The sequence below is a fragment of the Orbicella franksi genome, chromosome 5 (assembly GCF_964199315.1).
Source record: "Orbicella franksi chromosome 5, jaOrbFran1.1, whole genome shotgun sequence".
In the NCBI taxonomy this organism is placed as follows: domain Eukaryota; kingdom Metazoa; phylum Cnidaria; class Anthozoa; order Scleractinia; family Merulinidae; genus Orbicella; species Orbicella franksi.
Window position 1 is genome coordinate 19,906,394 of NC_138149.1, and position 19,702 is coordinate 19,926,095.

Below are 19,702 nucleotides of genomic sequence, written 5' to 3' on the forward strand. Positions count from 1 at the left end.
TGATACAGATCTTCGTGTGCTAAGATGGCAGCACAAAGAAGTTCTTGTGGGTTAAAAATCCTACTGCAAAAAATCAATTGGTCACTTTCTTGTGATTATCGATTCTGATCGATTCTGATTGATTTTGGTAATTAGCTATCAATTTTATCAACAATTATTATTGAGCTGAAATGGAAGGAGATCGTGTGGATACATTCACTGTAATAAACTGTTCAGGCTAATCCTTTTGATTATCGATTTGCATCAACTACATAAAAATTGTGATTATCGATTTCAATCCATTAAAATGACTAATCAATCGAAAAATATCAAGTATTGTCGAGGATTATTGATAAATCGATTAGCTTTCCAATGATTGATTTCCATCGATCAGATACACACCATATAAACGGACCATGTCTTCCGTCTGTGTTTTACACTGTTGAGGACCTGAAAGCTTTACCGGCATAAAGCTGGTTCCAAACACTGCTCTATTCATGTGCTGAACCTAAAGTTCTGATGAGTTAAGTACAGTAGAAGAGCAGCGTTTGAACTGTTTGGTTTGGCAGGTGAGGTTTGGAGCAGCAAACAACATTAAATTTGTCAGGGTCTGTCACACTATGCAACGTTGGAGCGGTGGTTGATTTACATGGTGTTCTCCTCATGTGCTGAACATAATGCATAAATTATCGTAATGTACATATTTTCGAAATGGGGCACTCGTGATTGGCTCAAAATTGAGTGGCATGAACAGTCATGCAAGAAGCTTGAAGTCATCGCTAAAAATAAAGGAAACAAAAAATCTATCCCGTTTCAGAGCTCAGCTTTATACCTTTGATTTATGAGAAACGGGAACTGTATAATCAAGTTTCTTTAACGCAAATTCATTTTTTGCAGTTTCTTGGAGATAACAGCCCAGCTTATGAGATTTCTCATTAACAGGTCGAGTTTAGAGTTTACCAGTAGAAGACCTTTCTAAATATATACAAACAACCTTTCGATTGCATTTGCTTTCGCTGTACACTGTTATAACAGCGAAATATTAGCCACAGCTTTCTGAACTGGACATAGTTCTGGAATTCAGAACGCATATTTTCTTATCGAAAATTGTTTACCACGGGCTTTCCAAATTAAGTTCGACGCAAGAACTCCGTCTGAATCAGCCGTCGCTCCAAAGTTGAACTAAATCAAGTTTGGTTCGGCACATGAGTGGAGCCGAGTTTGGACCGGGCCTGTCATGGTAAGATGCTTACGTCTTTTCTGGCCGAGTACTGGGCAACGTGAATTAACTTGGAAACAACTATCACTCGCTTATACCTTTGGGTTCCTTCCTCGTCAGTGCACGAAACCTGCCATTTACAATCCTCTCTGTCCACGCATAGTTAGTAACTATGGTCCATGTGACACTTTCCTCCCGTTATGCCCGGCTACAAAGCCTTAGAGTAACTGTGTCATATATCGTGCACCAGGAGTCCCACGATGGACTATGATATTCTATAGTTATGGTTATTCTGAAAGGAAACGGCATGATGCATATTTTAAAAGAACAATTTTCACTGTGCTTGTCAAGTAAACTATACAAATTTGTTTTATTGTTAGCTATACTTCGATAGCTGTAAGTAGAAATCCAAGATCGATTGGTTTTTGATCCAAGTTTGACGATTGGTGCAGAATACATGACGCCTCCTTGTATTCTCTGGATGTGAGTGTCAGTTATGTCTGGAGGACGTGTGAAGTATGTGTGCGACCAAGATAAGTCAGTCTTGGTGAACAATTTCGAGAAACGCGGATGGGTTCCTTGTGCTGAAGACGAGGACTGGAATTTTTACTGGTTAGCCACAGTTTGCTACCACTACTGTATGTTGTAATCTTAAGTCTGCATAATCGCCCCATGTAAAGGAATCCAAGAGGGTCTTGGATTCCGGATTCCACATCGTGGATTCCGGATTCTGGTGACTGGATTCCGGATTCCATGCCTATGGATTCCGGATTCCAGACGTTCCGAGATTCCAGATTCCAAAGGTTTTAACTCTGCTGTTCATTCGTACTGCGATAGCAGATTCTGCTATTAAAGTACGAATTGAGTAAAAAAGAAAATACCATTTTCTTTTCAATATATCAAAATGTGTTAATATCCTTAAACTGGAGTTCATACGGCATCAATTAAATTAACTTTTGATAAAATAATTAACTTGTTGGGGTACCTGTTAAGAAGAGGCGTCTCTGAAGTCCACTGAGTAATCCACAGCGTTGAAGCTATCTGACGAACTGTTCTCATCAAAACGATTATATTGTCAACAGAACCAAAAGTAGTAGGAATTGAAGTTTGGTGCTCTGAATGTTCAAATTGAAATCGCCTGTTAATCCTGGTTTCGCATAGAAGAGACATTGCGCTAAATTTATAGAATTTACCTTTACTGGCGAAATATAACACCCTTTCTGTTCGATTACGTTTCGATACATTCTTCTTGGCAAAGTTACCATGCCTTAGCTTATTGACCTATATTGCCTATTCCTATTCTAGATCTGTATCATCTGTACGATAATGACAATGAATTGGAATAAATTCAAGTCTCGCTACACTCAGATAACTTCCCGGGCAATATTTGCCCATTGACAAGCAGATGCCGATAATCACACGTGTCAGAGCTAGAGATCGAAAGAGAACGTAGCCGGAACGTACTTCTCGGGACTTCGTAATTAACCCTACAAACCTTGCAATTTCCTTGTCTTGTTTTTGTTTTTCTTTCTTCTTTATTCTTGGACTCCTGCATATGAATTCAAGTGAAAACATAAGTTCGAGAAACAATTGAATTACTTCAAAATGCCGCATAAAGATTTCTCTTGATGTTCATATACCCGACACATGTCACACACGGATTCACGTAAGCAGGAGTCTAAAACAAACTTTTATGACTAATATATACCTTTCCCGCTCAGCTTTATGCTTTCTCCGGTGTTTTCCCATCTTTTAGAATCCTCAACGCAATGTCGAACAGTAGATCCAACAGTCGAAATAGTGAATAAACACACTAGCTTGAATTTCTCGCTCGCCGGAAATTAAAAAAGTAACTTAATAATTGACTGGCGCCTGCAAGCATTACTCCATGGGGTGTACATCCTAGACAAAAATTTTAAATGGTTAAGCTTCAATTTTATCTTTAAGCAGGCTCGTCAACTACCGCTTCCACCGCAATCACATTTATTGAGAATTCAGGACTTTCCGGCATTAACTTCGATTCCTTACATCTTGATACCGAAAACCCAGCAACGTACAGGAATATGGGGCCAAGCAACTCCCGTGAACAGTGTTGACAGTTCTAAAAAAGTACGCTGTACTTGAAGTTATTTCAGGGCCAAAAATGTCACAAATCTGACACAAAGACAATACAGTGCATGTCAAATGGTGATCTTCAACAAATGATGCATGCGCCCTGGCCTATTTAAGAATCAAAGACCACAACACCGTCGTGTTGACAAATATGATACTTTCAAGTGAGCAGTCGAGCAGATATCAAAGTTTTTACAGAGAAGGTTTTGAAAGGTAGGATTCCGGATTCCAGAGGCTAGATTCCGGATTCCAAGGGCTGGATTCCGGATTCCAAAGGCCTGGATTCCGGATTACAAAGGCAAAAATATGTTGGATTCCGGATTCCGGATTCCCTTACATGGGGCGAGCATAAGCTTATCTTACTTAGCTTTCTTCATCCGATCAGCTTATACATGGTAAGCGTTTCTATCTTTCATTAGGGCCAGCGTACAGACTGTAAGAGCAATATTTAATGTGGAAACAGGCTACAGGCTTGGCGATGACCAGTAAGTATAATGCATCAGTCATTTCCTTAGTGCCCTAGCTCCTTCCCCCCTGCACACCTACCCCCCCCCTCGGCCAAGTCCCATGCATCAGCATTATTGGAAAAAAGGCAAAGTCCTCAGGGTGAAGACAAGAGTCGGTTAAATCGGGTTAAATGTCCCAGGGACATATCCTCACTGTGTCAAGAAATATCCATCACATTCATGGCGAGCGATTTGAAGGGGTTGCCATCACTTCATATAGCATTGCTTGCTGCTAAATTTGCATAATGTTAGACGTCTGCTTAATGTGACCATAATGTTACACAGTCAATCTTCACAAGAAATCAATATGAAAACACCCCTCTCCCTCCTTCTTCAATGGAATGTCCTGATAATTTTCAAGTAGTTATACTCATGTAGTTGTAATTTGATTATGACACATTTTGAAGACCTGATTGATAATTGCAGTTATACACAAAACTTAAGCAGTTTTGAAATTAAAGCCTATAAAAATTCATAACTGTTTTCACAACTTCGAGCAGCTTGCTCTAACAGTCACCTATACCTATGCAGGATAGAAAAATTCAATTTTCTGAAACTTTGTTAGGAAGAAGGTTTTTACTAACTTATTTCAAAACTGTACCTTTGAGGTTGTTTAGATTTTTATTTTCTTGAGGAGACGGCCTTACGTACTTGCCCAAAAAGAACAAAACTACACACGTGTATAAAGTGGGTTCTGGGGACGGGGTAAAATTTAGATTATTTTTTAGTCTCACCTTGCGGCTCAACTAAAAAGTAATCCGAATTTTACCCCTGTCCCCAGAACCCCCCTTATACATGTGTGTACTCGCTCCGTGTACACGCACCCCGTACTCAAACTGCCTACTCGCGCCACGAAAAAACTTTGTGTTATAGCTCCGAAATCGACATTGCCCGCTGCCGCCAACAGTGGCCCTAGAATTATTTTCAATTGAAGAAGCAGCCTGCCTTAGTATAAAGCAACCATGGCCGCGTCAAGGTTCTCTTCTGATGTGATAGATATGTTTTACGGTCCTATCTCACGCGAAGAGAATGAGAGGCTTCAACTACCCTTAAGGCCCAGCAGGGATTTCGATTTTCGATTGGTAAGAACCAACTTCGACGAATGGCTCCGAGTATGGAAAATGATACTACCAGAGGGACATAAAGACCTTCTGAAATTCGCACAAAAAACAAAAGTAAGTTTCGAAGAAGTGATAGGGAATGAAATTAAAACCTTGAAAAGTGTTAAAACACAGTTAGCGCTTGACATTAAGTTTTTGATAAGTAGAGATGGTCAAAAACAAGAAATGGAACATGATTTCAGACAGAGAGACCCCATGGTTTTTAACAGAAACAATGTGGCAACAGTAAGCAAAGTATTTCGTCAATTCATTGATGAAGTCAAAGGCAAAATAGAAGCCTGGTCTCAAAGAGGCTCAGGCTGGGTGGTAGAAGGTGTCTTGGAAGCCTTCATTAATGTGGCCCAATACCAGCCTTTTTGTGGAGGCAGCTACATACCGCTGCCTGAAAAGCTAAAAACCAAAAAAGCGATCATCAACTTCCAAAACCGGGATAACCTGTGCTTGAGATGAGCACTGCGTGTGGCTTTATTTCCACCAACAGAAGGAAAAAAGGTGACAAGAACATCAAGCTACCCCACAGAAGATGGGCTGAATTTTACAGGCGTAGACTTTCCAACGCCTGTAAAACAGGTAAATAAGCTAGAAAAGCAAAATCCAAACCTGGCAATATGTTATCGTGCATAGGCTCAGCTAAAAAGATGGAAGCATACCGAGAATCCACTTGATGTTGATACAGGACAAAGAAAAATCGCATTATATCTTTGTGAAAAGGTTTAACACTCTCTTGTATGACCAAAACAGGCACAACGAGAGCAAACATTTCTGCGTACGCTGCTTGTATGGATACCAAAAAAAGAAGCTTCTGGAAAGGCATCAGTCATTGGTGGGTTTCGATCCGTCTATTGTTAGTCAAATAGGTCGCTTTTTGGTCCATGTATTGTTAAGTCGGTCTGTTAGAAGTCCGTTTGTCGGTTTTGTTTCTGTCGTGGATGAGTCGTTTCTAAGGCGCCAGTAGTTGTTGACATCTGTTAAGAGGCATTTGTTCTAGGTTAGTGTACCAGCTTTCCAGAGTCAGTCATTGAAAATAGTTTGTACTGTAGGTTAAGCACTGAGCAGAGTCCCAGTCAATGTTGTGGTTTGTCAGTTGATGATGTACAGCAATGTGATTGTTGGCTTCAACATTTCTCGTGGCTTTTTTGTGTTCAGTCAGTCTCGTGTTAAGGTTTCTGCCAGTCTCACCAATGTAGGAAGTCTGGCAGTCAGAGCATTTGATCTTGTAAACTGCTCCCTGTCTGTCATTAGGTTCATCTGTCTTTCACGTTGGTCAGTAATTGTAATATCCTCACTGTGTCAAGAAATATCCATCACATTCATGGCGAGCGATTTGAAGGGGTTGCCATCACTTCATATAGCATTGCTTGCTGCTAAATTTGCATAATGTTAGACGTCTGCTTAATGTGACCATAATGTTACACAGTCAATCTTCACAAGAAATCAATATGAAAACACCCCTCTCCCTCCTTCTTCAATGGAATGTCCTGATAATTTTCAAGTAGTTATACTCATGTAGTTGTAATTTGATTATGACACATTTTGAAGACCTGATTGATAATTGCAGTTATACACAAAACTTAAGCAGTTTTGAAATTAAAGCCTATAAAAATTCATAACTGTTTTCACAACTTCGAGCAGCTTGCTCTAACAGTCACCTATACCTATGCAGGATAGAAAAATTCAATTTTCTGAAACTTTGTTAGGAAGAAGGTTTTTACTAACTTATTTCAAAACTGTACCTTTGAGGTTGTTTAGATTTTTATTTTCTTGAGGAGACGGCCTTACGTACTTGCCCAAAAAGAACAAAACTACACACGTGTATAAAGTGGGTTCTGGGGACGGGGTAAAATTTAGATTATTTTTTAGTCTCACCTTGCGGCTCAACTAAAAAGTAATCCGAATTTTACCCCTGTCCCCAGAACCCCCCTTATACATGTGTGTACTCGCTCCGTGTACACGCACCCCGTACTCAAACTGCCTACTCGCGCCACGAAAAAACTTTGTGTTATAGCTCCGAAATCGACATTGCCCGCTGCCGCCAACAGTGGCCCTAGAATTATTTTCAATTGAAGAAGCAGCCTGCCTTAGTATAAAGCAACCATGGCCGCGTCAAGGTTCTCTTCTGATGTGATAGATATGTTTTACGGTCCTATCTCACGCGAAGAGAATGAGAGGCTTCAACTACCCTTAAGGCCCAGCAGGGATTTCGATTTTCGATTGGTAAGAACCAACTTCGACGAATGGCTCCGAGTATGGAAAATGATACTACCAGAGGGACATAAAGACCTTCTGAAATTCGCACAAAAAACAAAAGTAAGTTTCGAAGAAGTGATAGGGAATGAAATTAAAACCTTGAAAAGTGTTAAAACACAGTTAGCGCTTGACATTAAGTTTTTGATAAGTAGAGATGGTCAAAAACAAGAAATGGAACATGATTTCAGACAGAGAGACCCCATGGTTTTTAACAGAAACAATGTGGCAACAGTAAGCAAAGTATTTCGTCAATTCATTGATGAAGTCAAAGGCAAAATAGAAGCCTGGTCTCAAAGAGGCTCAGGCTGGGTGGTAGAAGGTGTCTTGGAAGCCTTCATTAATGTGGCCCAATACCAGCCTTTTTGTGGAGGCAGCTACATACCGCTGCCTGAAAAGCTAAAAACCAAAAAAGCGATCATCAACTTCCAAAACCGGGATAACCTGTGCTTGAGATGAGCACTGCGTGTGGCTTTATTTCCACCAACAGAAGGAAAAAAGGTGACAAGAACATCAAGCTACCCCACAGAAGATGGGCTGAATTTTACAGGCGTAGACTTTCCAACGCCTGTAAAACAGGTAAATAAGCTAGAAAAGCAAAATCCAAACCTGGCAATATGTTATCGTGCATAGGCTCAGCTAAAAAGATGGAAGCATACCGAGAATCCACTTGATGTTGATACAGGACAAAGAAAAATCGCATTATATCTTTGTGAAAAGGTTTAACACTCTCTTGTATGACCAAAACAGGCACAACGAGAGCAAACATTTCTGCGTACGCTGCTTGTATGGATACCAAAAAAAGAAGCTTCTGGAAAGGCATCAGTCATTGGTGGGTTTCGATCCGTCTATTGTTAGTCAAATAGGTCGCTTTTTGGTCCATGTATTGTTAAGTCGGTCTGTTAGAAGTCCGTTTGTCGGTTTTGTTTCTGTCGTGGATGAGTCGTTTCTAAGGCGCCAGTAGTTGTTGACATCTGTTAAGAGGCATTTGTTCTAGGTTAGTGTACCAGCTTTCCAGAGTCAGTCATTGAAAATAGTTTGTACTGTAGGTTAAGCACTGAGCAGAGTCCCAGTCAATGTTGTGGTTTGTCAGTTGATGATGTACAGCAATGTGATTGTTGGCTTCAACATTTCTCGTGGCTTTTTTGTGTTCAGTCAGTCTCGTGTTAAGGTTTCTGCCAGTCTCACCAATGTAGGAAGTCTGGCAGTCAGAGCATTTGATCTTGTAAACTGCTCCCTGTCTGTCATTAGGTTCATCTGTCTTTCACGTTGGTCAGTAATTGTCGTAACGTAGTTGTAGGTTTAAGGGCTACACGAATGTTGTAGGGCTGTAGGATCCGTGGATGGTCTAATTACTGCGTATCATTTCATACTCGAGCTGGATGTTGGTTAGCTTGTATTTCAGCTTGCTTTTGTCCACATCATTGACCACGACCTGTGAAGCAGGGGCAAGCATCACTTCAAAACCGAGATTGTTGTACAGGGCCTGCGGGTAGAACACACTATGGTCGGTCAGGATCTCATGGTCGAGCTTGATTCGGTACTTATTTCCAAAGATATCATTCAGCTGTTTTTCATCATCGACGCTTGAGGTTGGTTTGTCTCCAGCATTTGAGCATATCTTGCTCAAGTCTACGCTTTGGATCCCCTCTAGCAACATGTTGTCATGTTCTTCGACAGAGAGGAACAGGTCTTCAAACGTTTTGTAAATGTCGTACCCCACAGTGTCTTGCAAGGTCGACTCTGAAAACTTCACCACCATCTTGTCGACCAGCGCCCACGTGACATTTTTAACGACATAGTTGTTGGCATGCCCAACGCTGAGGTCGAGGTCAAATCGCAGCGCTAGCATGTCAGGAACCAGCACCTCGTTTTCGTTCAGCTTGGGCACCGAAACATACAGGGTCTCGCCGGGGGAGGCTTCAGAGCACTCGAAGGTGATGCATTTGACAGCCCGAGGCGCCTTCATGGCCTCCAAAGATTTCGCCATGTATGTTGGAAGCAGCATGTCTGGAACCATGCCCAGTTGTTTTTCCATTGCATAAACAGCCGATAGTTTTTTTCTAATTTAAAAAAACAGTTGAAATATATTGCAATGACAGCAGAAGGCAGCTTTGAAAATCCTGCTTATGACCCCGACTGGTGGACAAATCCTTTTCTTCAAGTCAACGACTCTACGTTAGGCCCTAATGATGATGAAAAAATTCCAATGCAATCAATGCAGCACGAAAAAAGCGAGCAGCCAGAAACCTCTTATGCAGAAACATCCTTCGGCAGCAACAAAACACAACCCTTTCAGCCAGGCGAGGTGTCCACCCCCTACAACACCAGGGGCGAAGAAATGCAAATGAGGCTACACGAGCAGAGGGCCTGCCTGATGAAAGCACACCTCTTTTGAGCGACTTTTTGGATTCAGAAGAAAGAAAATCACTGATTGATGATCCCAAAGATTTAATCAGAAAAATCTCCCCAAGAGTAGACTTCGGAAAAATGAACCCAATTGGTTTCAGCAAAAAAGGTAATAATACTGAGATTGTTTCATTTGGCCCAAAGGGGGGTGAGTCCAAAAATTTCAAGAGTGACGGCTTTGGACGTCAAAAAAGTTTCACAGACAAATTTTCAAAAGCTCTGGGGCCAAGGGCTGAAGAAATCATAGATGAATATGGCGACACCATCAAAGAAAAACAACAAAGACTGGCAGAAGCTGAAAATGAATTAAACCTGGCAAAGTCCATAGCCGCAAAAAAGGAAAAAATAGAACTTCAATTTTAAGAGTTTATACAAAAAATCGATAAAACTCAGGCCCGGATTGATGCTATTCAATCAGAACAGGTCTCCAATCTTGAAAATGAAGCAGAAATCCAAAGGCTAAAGATTTTGAAAAAAAATTATCAAACCAAATTTGAAAACAAAAAAAAAAAGAATTGACCGAGTTTGAAAAACAATTTAAAAAAAGAAAAAGACCAGGTAAAGGTTGACCAAGGCTGTTGCCTAAGGAAATTTTTTAGGAGCCCAAGCCACTTTTTTAGGAGCCCAGAATAAATTTGCCATGGTCAATCCGGGGGGTTGGGGAGATTGGGGAAGACGGGGGGGGGGGGAAGCATGGAGTGAATTTGGAAATTTAGGGGAGCGGTCCGGAGGCGGAGATTTTCCATGAGACACTAATATGGTTTATTAGTATAAATCTACTAGCGTTCTATCACGAATGGCGTTCTCTGATTGGCTACGCTACTCACATATTTCTATTCTGTGATAGATGGTGAGTAGCTTAGCAGCGTGCACTGGGGGCTGCTGCTTTGTGTTTTCGAAGTGTCTGTGAAGAGGATTTAGATGAAAGTTTTGAACGACTGGTAGATTTGTACTAAAACAATTAGATTATTCGCTCTCGATTTCTATGCGTGATAGTTGACCTGGGCTGCGCCCTCATCAACTATCACGCAACAGAAATCGAGAGCAAATAATCTAATTGTTTAAGGGCCCATTAACCAATTTATGCACCCGCTCGCGCGAGTTGCTAAGGAGGTGAAATTTCACTTCCAGTTACTTACGTCAGCCTGAGCGCAGAAAATAAAAACAACTCAATAACTTCCAAATTCGCTCACATTTTGGATGTTTTTCTTTGTGTTTCACAGAATGCAAATTATAAAAAGTACAAGCAGAGACAAAATAAGAAAAACACAGGAAAACAAGAGCAATAGAAAGAGAAAACTAACTCCGTGTGGCTTTGTTTGATCTTACCGAAGTGCGCTGGTAATGTAAATTGCACACACGCTGATAGGTTAACTTCCAATATATATCGGGCACACTTCCGGTTTCTTTAAATACTAAAGGAAACGCGGGTTTTCATTAAATCCAGCCTTTTTTGATGGATTTCGATCAAAGCCAACATTAGAAAGATAGCTATGCATTCCTTTTTCAAAATCATGCTTTTTTCAGAAAATTACGAATTTTTTAATATTTTGAAATTCTCTCAAAATCTGACCTTTTAGAAATGAAACAAAATCTATGTATAGCGTAATGAGGATTTAAATTAAAATATTAAAGCAATGAAAAAAATCCCGATAAAGTAATTTGCCTGGGAGCCTTTGCATTTTTTCAGTATTAGTCACATGACCATGGGCGTGGACTGATGACGTCATCACTAGTGTTACTAATCCTGAAAAAGTTAAAACGCATGAAATAACTCTGAACTAACCAAAAATGATGAGGTTCTATAAGAATAAGTTTTCCTTAGCAACGACTCGAAAAGATAATGGGCCCTTAATATCAATCAAATTCTTGAAATAAAGTGTTCAGCAAAGTGATCAGGTCATGATTGAGAAAGAACACCATTTGTGGTCAAACAAATTCAATAATTGGCATATGCATGCAAGTGCTGCCGCTTTTTTACAAAAATTTATATTGCTGCTTTAGTTTTTAATTGAGCAATTCTCTTTTAACAAAGCAAAATACATACAAATGCAAGCTGCAAATGAAAACAAATAAAAATGAAAGAGGTATTTGTGGCGTTTGAATTTGGCCTCACTGAAATGTGCTTTCCTTCCCCGGGCTTCAGTTGTTTTTTTAGGCAGCATTACTGCATTGTATTGGCGGCTTCTTAGGAGACAATATATTCTCGTATATTGGGCGGAGTCATGGCAAGTCCTTTGATAATTTAAAATACGAAACCCTAGTATGCAAAAAGAATTTGATGATGTTTTCTTTTTGCTGGCTAGCTACTTGAATATTTCGATTGTTAAGTTGTAAATATCCTTTCAGAAACTACAGAAATTCATTCAGTACAGCTAGGTGAAGTTTTCCAAAGTACCGGACAAAAAAAGCCCAAGAATTTAGAGACAGTTATCTTTATTCAATTGTAAATATAATTTCAGCAGCATGATCACTCCATTTCCAAAAATATTTGTTATCAAAGTAGTTATTTTGCAACTGGAATCAGTAGGGCATCAACAGAAACACAATCCGTTGGCATACATGACATACATTTATACAATACTGAGCTTGCAATGCATTATAGCGGAGCTCCAGCGGCCCAAAGGGCCGCCAAGCGGAGCCCCATACTCATATAGGAAAGAAAAGGAAACCCATGAGTTGATTTTCTCATGGTTATCATGGCTAGCGGTATTGCTCGTGGGCGCGTACGCACGACGACGATGACAACGACGGCGCAGTTGCCCAACATGGCGGCCATACTCCAAATAATAGGTTGACAGAGACATGCAGCCTTGGTTTACCGTGTACTTCCTTGATCTTGGACATCCATGTTATGACCAAGTGACACCTGTCAAAACAAGATATCTGCTGACCAGTATCATGTGACCATATCACGGGCTCAATTTTACAGCTTCTCGAGGTCACGTGTTTTTTTAAAGTTGACCGCTGACCAAGTGCTGGTTATCAATTAGATCGCAGGCTCGTATTAGGTTAACTTGTTGGAAACAGGGCAGGATTGTTCGGAAGCCGGTTAACGCTAACCCAGGATTAAACATTAACCGAATTATAACTTTTTCTTACATACAAATGTTTTTTGCTGTTTTGTTTTGTGTATGTGGTGATTATTAAAACTCAAAACAGAAAGCCAAACAATAAACAGTAAACCTCACCGCAAAGTTACAAAACTCATATCAAAATTCTACCTTTTTCTGAGGGGAGGCAAGGGGAGGTCTTGTCACAAAGTCACGATTTTAAATTTTCGCTTTCATGAATCACGAAACAAAAAATTCACTTTTCACGATTCTCGAACATGTGCATGAAACTGTAATCAAAATTTGTACAAAAAAGTGCATTCTTTAACTTTTCCAATAATTTACAGCTGTTGGAAAGGTGATACTTGAAATCTTAATTTGTTGGTTTTACTTAGAGACCTCTTAAGAGAAATGTCGGACTTGGACAGCTCTTCCACTGCGAGTTGTGACGGCTCTTAAGAAGGTCAGAGTATTGTCGTCGTAGTCACTTTCCACGGTATCGTCAGGCCCACTGTCTGTGTCATACTGCACATCATCTTCTGGGACTTTGGGGGCTTCAGACACTTCAGGATGAGCGAAGGTGACTTCTTGCTCTTGCTCTTCTTGTTCGTCAACGATTGGTGGAACAGCTGGCTGATACTGTGCAGGAGGTTCAAGGTAGATCTTGTCCTTTGGGTAAGCAGAATCTGCTGGACGATACATATTCAAAGGCGAAGTGCCAGCCTTGAACTTCATTGTTTCTTGCCTGAAAGTTCTCTGTCGAACGCACTTGCCATGCTGAACTTTCGCCAAGATGCGAAAGTTTGGAAATGTCTTTCCGTAGAATTGAACTGTCTGGAATTGGATAGTACAATGTTGGGTGAGTGAAATAATAGGCTGCCCAGCTTGTTATCCTTTTGATGCTTTCCTTAACAGTGTTTCCCAGATTACGGGAGTAGTTAAGAGATGTGGGGCATTGATCCTTGAAATGACCAACAGCGTGCAGATTTTCCACTTGGGTTGTCAGACAAGCATGAAGATCAACGTGGATGTCTTTGTTGGTAGACTTCAATTTATTATCCAGCCGATTAAGTTGATTGTAGATCATTTGTACAGACTTAGGGGTTAAGGTTAGGATTGGAAGTTTGAGGTCCCATTGATCTTGCGTGTCAGTGGAGAACACTTTTGGTCGACTTATGCCATCCTTCACCAGTCTGCAGATCCTGACATCCAAGCTTTCACTGAGGCCACGTTTTATGCACTCTTCTTTGATTCTGCAAAAACTAGTCACATATCTTAAGAAGGCATTTAAAATTTTGTGCGAATCTCTTATGCCAATTCTGACACACTCCTTGGATCCAGCAAATTTGGAAGTGCCTGATTCTGACTCAGCATGGTAAAATATAACTGATTCAACAACCGTGAGGACTTTGTCAGATTCAGCAGCCATGATCTTTACCAGTCTGAGTTACACCAAGTCCGCACATGTCGTTCATCAATGGCTCATCAGTCAAAAATCCTATTGAGACGGGGTCATTGGTTAATACGGTGATCAGAAAATCAACGGGTTTATTTAAACCTGTCAATGTGTTTCATTTGTCACTCCTCTCAGTCGGCTTGACTCAAGCGTTAAACTCACTAAAGTCACGGAAAAAATGTGATCACAATGCAGTGAAATTCAGCTACGAACTCAACTTTAGACATTCACAATTTATTTCTTATCTATTCACGATTCACAGCCAAGGAGTTTTGCATTTCACACCTCATGGAATACATTTCAATCACGATTCACAGAGCACAAAAAAACCGGATCACGGCATCACGAAAATACCCTTGCCCCCCCTCTTTTCTGGGTTAGCTTAATGGGGCTTTGAACAACCCGGCCCAGGAGCTACACTTTTAGGCTGGCCTAAATCTATATATTAGGGCGATTTTCAAATATGGCTGTTTTCGGCTGTTTTGTGAGTGGAGAGAGACTTTGTTGCCATGTTTTGGCCCATATTTCTCGTGTTAAAAGCAAACAGACCCAGAGTACCTGTTGTTTTCCGTTCAATTTATTGTGTGAATGATGTTTTGACCGATTTCATGAGAACATTGAAGTCATCAGACAGATTAGATGGGTATGAAAACTCCATGTTTAGGCGCCCACTTGGGCTCCTTGGACAAAACTTAATTCACCTGCACTCATAACTTAGGCGCCTCAGGCGACCGGGCGCCTGTTAGGCAGCAGCCTTGGTTGACAGACTCAAAACAAGCCTCGGGGTGGAAAAAAAAGACAGAAATGTCTTGAAAGAAAGGTTTAACAGCACGAAGCCTTTGGATGATTTGAAAGAGCAAGAAATCAAGCTGCAGTGCCAAAAAGAAGAAGAACTGGCGGTCATCCAAGATGAAAACACCATGCCCTTTGCCAGAGAAGCCACAGAGGCCCAATTTGCAGAAATAAACGACGATCAGATGCGCTTGCAAACTCACATTGAAGAATGAGAAAGAGCGTGGCCTCTGGGCGAAAGAATCAGAGAAATTTTAAAAAAATATGGGGTAACGGTTACATCTGTCCTCATGCCAGTGTCACGATCGGGGCTGTTGTCAGTTCAGTTACCAATGCTTTGAAAGCCACCGGCAAAGCTTTGGGGGCCAGCCTCAAAGGAATAAGCTCAAAACTTGGGTCTATGCTCCCAGGGCTGATCAGCCAGGTCACAAGCTTTCTTTTCAAAACCATGGGGCAGATGGTCAGCTACCTCGCCGAGCATACTGGCTGCTGATCCTTGCCACGGTGGTCTTTGTGTTTGAAAAATATATCAAAAAGCAGGGTTAACATGTGGCGATCAAGATTAACCCCACGATCCCTACGACCCCTATTATAACGGCTGTTTTATTGATTTCATGTTGACTCTTTGCATTGGCTTGACTGACCGTGGGCTCCTCTTTTTTTGTCTGCTGTTTGTCTGGCAATGGCTTACCTGTTTGGGCAGCCATGGCTGCTTTGTGAATCAGGTTAGATGGGTTGTGGTTGGGCAGGTTGATTTTTGATGGGCCGCCTGCCATGAGTTTGAGTGCGGCTTTTTTTGTGCCTGGGTTTACCTCGTTGTTTATACCCAGCTTCATTCCAGCAACAGCCTGTTTCAGCTTATTGTTGTAACCCACCGTGCTTTCGGTGTTGATGATCATTCTCGCAGGCATGAGCCACGCGCCCAGGCAGACCGCCAGGTTGAGCCTTTCCTTAGCTTGATCTACCACCAGCTGGTACCTTTGCACGCTCTGGGCCAGGTCGGGCTTTCTGATCATGTCTTCCATCAGCACCAGAAACTCGCTCTGGGCTTCTTTTGCCCGGCCACCTTGGCCAAGAATACTGCTGCGAACATTCACTTGTGCGCCCAAGATGCAGTACACGAAGGCTTCAATTGACTGGTTTATTCAAGCCAGACCTGCCTGCGTCAGCCCTGGTACTGTGTTTAGTGCGAACCAGTCGTACTGGGGCACATCTTCCAGCTCAATGTAATAAATCAGATTTCCTTTGATGGCTTTCCCACCTTCATCACTGAATTTATTGTAGCCTGGATAAGCGTTATCTGTTTTCATTGGGCGGCCTGACACATAAAAATATATGCTTCCAAGCCCATGGTTGGCCCTGTGTGTGAACCGAAAATCGCTTGATGAATCTATGCCGAACTCATCGCAGATCCTTTTGTATGAAGCCACGTCATAATGGTTACCGGATTTGTTGAATGTTGGGTCACCTGGCAAAGCGCTTGTGCTCTGTATACCACCAAGCTTGTACAAAACGCGCCGGACCGTAAAATACACATGGAATTTAGAAAAAGCTCTTATTTGCAGCGGCATTGCCAGACCGCTGTCAAAGATTTCTCGTGAAATTCCACAGCCCTGTGTCACACAAAACACGGCGAAGTTGAGCTGCTGTGGCCAATATTGCATTTGAGGGCCGCTCAGCCACCGCTTTGATTTGGCTGCCATGTTGTGCCTTAGCCTTAGCCGTAGAAGGTTTCTTGTGTCACATATATGTTAATGGGTTGGATGAAAACTTGTTTCAGGCTTGCAGGTGTTTCTGCAAAATTTACAGCTGGGATGGCCAGCACTTTATTGGTTTTCATTGGCAACAATTGTTAAGGGAAGCCTTCCACTTATGTCAAACCAAGAGCAGAGTTCATTTTTTGACTCCAGTAGTGCCTGTCTGAACCAAACACGCTTTGAAGAGAGCCTGGCCCTTCTGCCATTTCTGCCATTGTTTTGCGTTGTTCATCGATGTTGACTTGTGCCGTCTGGGATGTGGCTTCTTTGGCCTTTGTATCAGGCCTTTGTGCCCATTTTTGGAAGTTTTTGAACGCAGCACTATCCATTTTGAATATGTTATATTTGTACAATATAATGGTGGTGCTTACAATTGTCACGCAAAATAATGGAGAAGCCGTATACTTTGAGGAGCCGCTCCTGAAGGTACATTTCGTCAGACTCCTCTCTTGCAGTTTGTACAATAGCTGGCATAATCTTGAAAGAGTGGGACAAATATCTTTCAAAAATTCTGGTAAGGTGCTTGCCTCTTTGCCTCGGGGGCGTTATACTGTTGAGAGCCTTGCAAAAGAGCTAACAGAAAGTTTTAAAAATTATAAAAATGAGTCAAAAATTGCAGTAGAAACGAATAAACCTAACTCTGTTCTAAAAGTAATATGAAGGGATCCAGACATACAACAAATTTCAGTTAGTCACCTCCCATGGCATGGTGAAAACCCCCACCGCCATGCCATGGGATAAGTAAGTAAGTAAGTAGTTGCCCTAAGATGGTGTTGGGCTGTTGGGTAGAGCTATGGTCGTGGAAACACGGCGGAAGTACCGGTTCAGCCTCGAGCTGGAGGGCAAATAATCAGATCCTTGGCTCACATGGTGAGTCTGTTAGCGCTCTAGGAGCGGTGTGGAGGTGGGAAAAAATTCAAAACCTCTCAGGAGGGATGATTGGGTTGCACTCCAAATTCCAAATTCAAAATCCCTCCTTAGAGGTTCTGGTGGCCACCAGTTTTGCTGTTTCTATTTTACCGTCATTTAAATACACAAGTTTTATTTACATAAACATGATTGCCAGTTTCCACTTGGTTGCTTTTCTTGTGCATGAATATTTTACACCTGAATGGCAGAGACGCATGCGTGATATTACACGCAAGGTAGTTGCTGCCATGGAAGAGATTGATTAGTCTTGGACGGGCTTTTGTTTCAATTTTGGTTGCCATGAAATCACTCGGCCTCTTATTTTTTTGCTTCAAAAAATGTATGTGCGCCTTAAAATGACATTTCAAAAAAAATAAAGTGCTCTTTTGATAGTGAACACGAACATTTCATACTCATTTTGACAGAAGAACATTGGCTGCTTATTTTAAAAGGGTCTTGGATGTTTCTTGTGGGTCTAAACTTTGCATTATTTCAACCAATGACATTTCCAACATATATACCGTCTGTTGACAGTGGGTCTCTTTCTGTATTGAAGTTTCTACTAAGCCCCAGTAAGGCTCTTCTTTCCTCGCCCATCTCGCTCTTTTGTTTTTCATGTGGCGTTGAGGAATCCACGTCTACCACAGCCCATTTTACCAATGACCAGCAAACCTTCAATTACTTTTTTTTCTTCGTCAAGTCCGAAAGCGAAACGTACCACAGCGATTGTTATCCTCGCTGCCAAAAGCCTGCCCCAAAGGCGGCAAAACTTCTTAAAAGTCTGTTTGAATCTTCCAGCTTTTCCAAATGCGTGTATGTTTCTTGTTCAAGCTCTTCCAACCGGTTGTACATTTTTTCTTGTTCTTCTTCAAGCCCTTCTAACCGGGTCGACATTTCGTCTTCAAGCTCTTCAAAACAGCGGTAGCATAAATCGTTAGAATTTGTTCCCTCTACCATTTTCGTTGTATCACTTAATATTTAATTACAGATTTTACACTGGAACGGTGTTTAGCACAGTTTGAAATCATAATACATGTTACTATTTTCTGATTTTCTCATTCCAGTGTTATATATATAATTCGTGTGCTGTCTGTTTTGCAATGTGTATGTTAGCGAAGACCGCGCCCACATGAACATTATTGCCCCGTTTTTATCTTTCAGTTTCAACACAACTGATGGTCCGTATTTATTGTGTCCGTGATCTTGTACTTCATGCACCTTGTATATACCTGGCTGTAATACGCCATTTGATGACTTCTTCTCACTCTTGGAGGTCTTCTTCTGCTGGCCAGAAGAAACTATCTTTTTAGTGGTGTGTCAACAATCTCGCGCCTGCGTTACCATTTCTTTGTTTGTTGGTCACACAGCCACTCAACTGGTTATCATGTGACCTGGCGTCAGTTGAAAATGCCTCGTACATGCAACATATAAACATTGCAAGCGATGTTTCCATTTCAGCCCATTTTTTTATCGAGATAGGTTAAATTAAGGTAAATCACTCCAAGTATTTCGTCTTCTATGTATTCCACTAGCTCTCTCAAAGATTACTCTCGATGCTGATTTATTATCTGATATTTCATTGCGTGTGTTGTCTGTAGTTGCCAACTGCTAAATGTACGATTTCTTATTCAAAATAAACATCTGCTTAAAATGCTCATTTGCAGCCTGATACGTATTTTCATTTACAGTAACTGATCTTAGAGACCTAAAGACTATTTTGTGAAGATAAGACCCCCCGGCAAACATTTCTGGATCAATTTTGGAGATAGTGATCCCGGCATGAAAGGTCAAAATGTCAGGTGATTAGCTCAAGTGCCTAGTCTTCGAGATGCTCTCAATTTTTGGTTTTATTTACCCAAGCTAGATTTGCGATAAAAACGTATTTTAAGGGATACTTTTAACTAGAAAAATAGTTTGGGCAGGTAAATCCATGTACCAGATTAACTTTCTGGTCCACGAAATTGACCTAAATTTTGATGTGGCGCAGCATCATTAGAGCGTATAGTTTTACAAATTTGCTTAAAATTCAGGTTTAAATTTTATGCTGATCTGACAATGTTGAATAACTGCTAAAAGATGATATTTTAGTACTATGGGTTAGCTTTTCCAGTTACACTTATTATTTTAGCTAGCTAGCACTCACAA

The 19,702-nt window shown here is 41.1% G+C and overlaps 2 protein-coding genes across 14 annotated transcripts in view; one reads left to right on the forward strand and one right to left on the reverse strand.

The window, feature by feature from the left end:
* LOC145487495 (transcriptional repressor NF-X1-like) overlaps window positions 1-1,398 on the reverse strand; it is a 219,357-nt gene extending 217,959 nt beyond the window's left edge. For 6 of the 10 annotated variants that reach the window (XM_081466289.1, XM_081466294.1, XM_081466293.1 and 3 more), the window contains exon 1: window positions 1,297-1,397. The gene's annotated coding sequence lies outside the window, so the exon portion shown is untranslated. Of the gene's footprint in view, window positions 1-1,232 lie in introns of all 10 variants that reach the window. The other 4 variants (XM_081466292.1, XM_081466291.1, XM_081466290.1 and 1 more) reach the window with 4 other exon arrangements.
* Window positions 1,399-1,490: 92 nt separating this feature from the next.
* The window catches only part of LOC145487524 (polyglutamylase complex subunit TTLL1-like), a 104,507-nt gene continuing 86,295 nt past the window's right edge, over window positions 1,491-19,702 (forward strand). For 2 of the 4 annotated variants that reach the window (XM_081466344.1, XM_081466346.1), the window contains exons 1-2: window positions 1,595-1,810; window positions 3,730-3,795. In XM_081466344.1, the coding sequence (XP_081322470.1) occupies window positions 1,695-1,810; window positions 3,730-3,795 (182 nt within the window). In that variant the 5' untranslated portion in view covers window positions 1,595-1,694. Of the gene's footprint in view, window positions 1,549-1,594; window positions 1,837-3,729; window positions 3,796-19,702 lie in introns of those variants that run through there. The other 2 variants (XM_081466345.1, XM_081466347.1) reach the window with 2 other exon arrangements.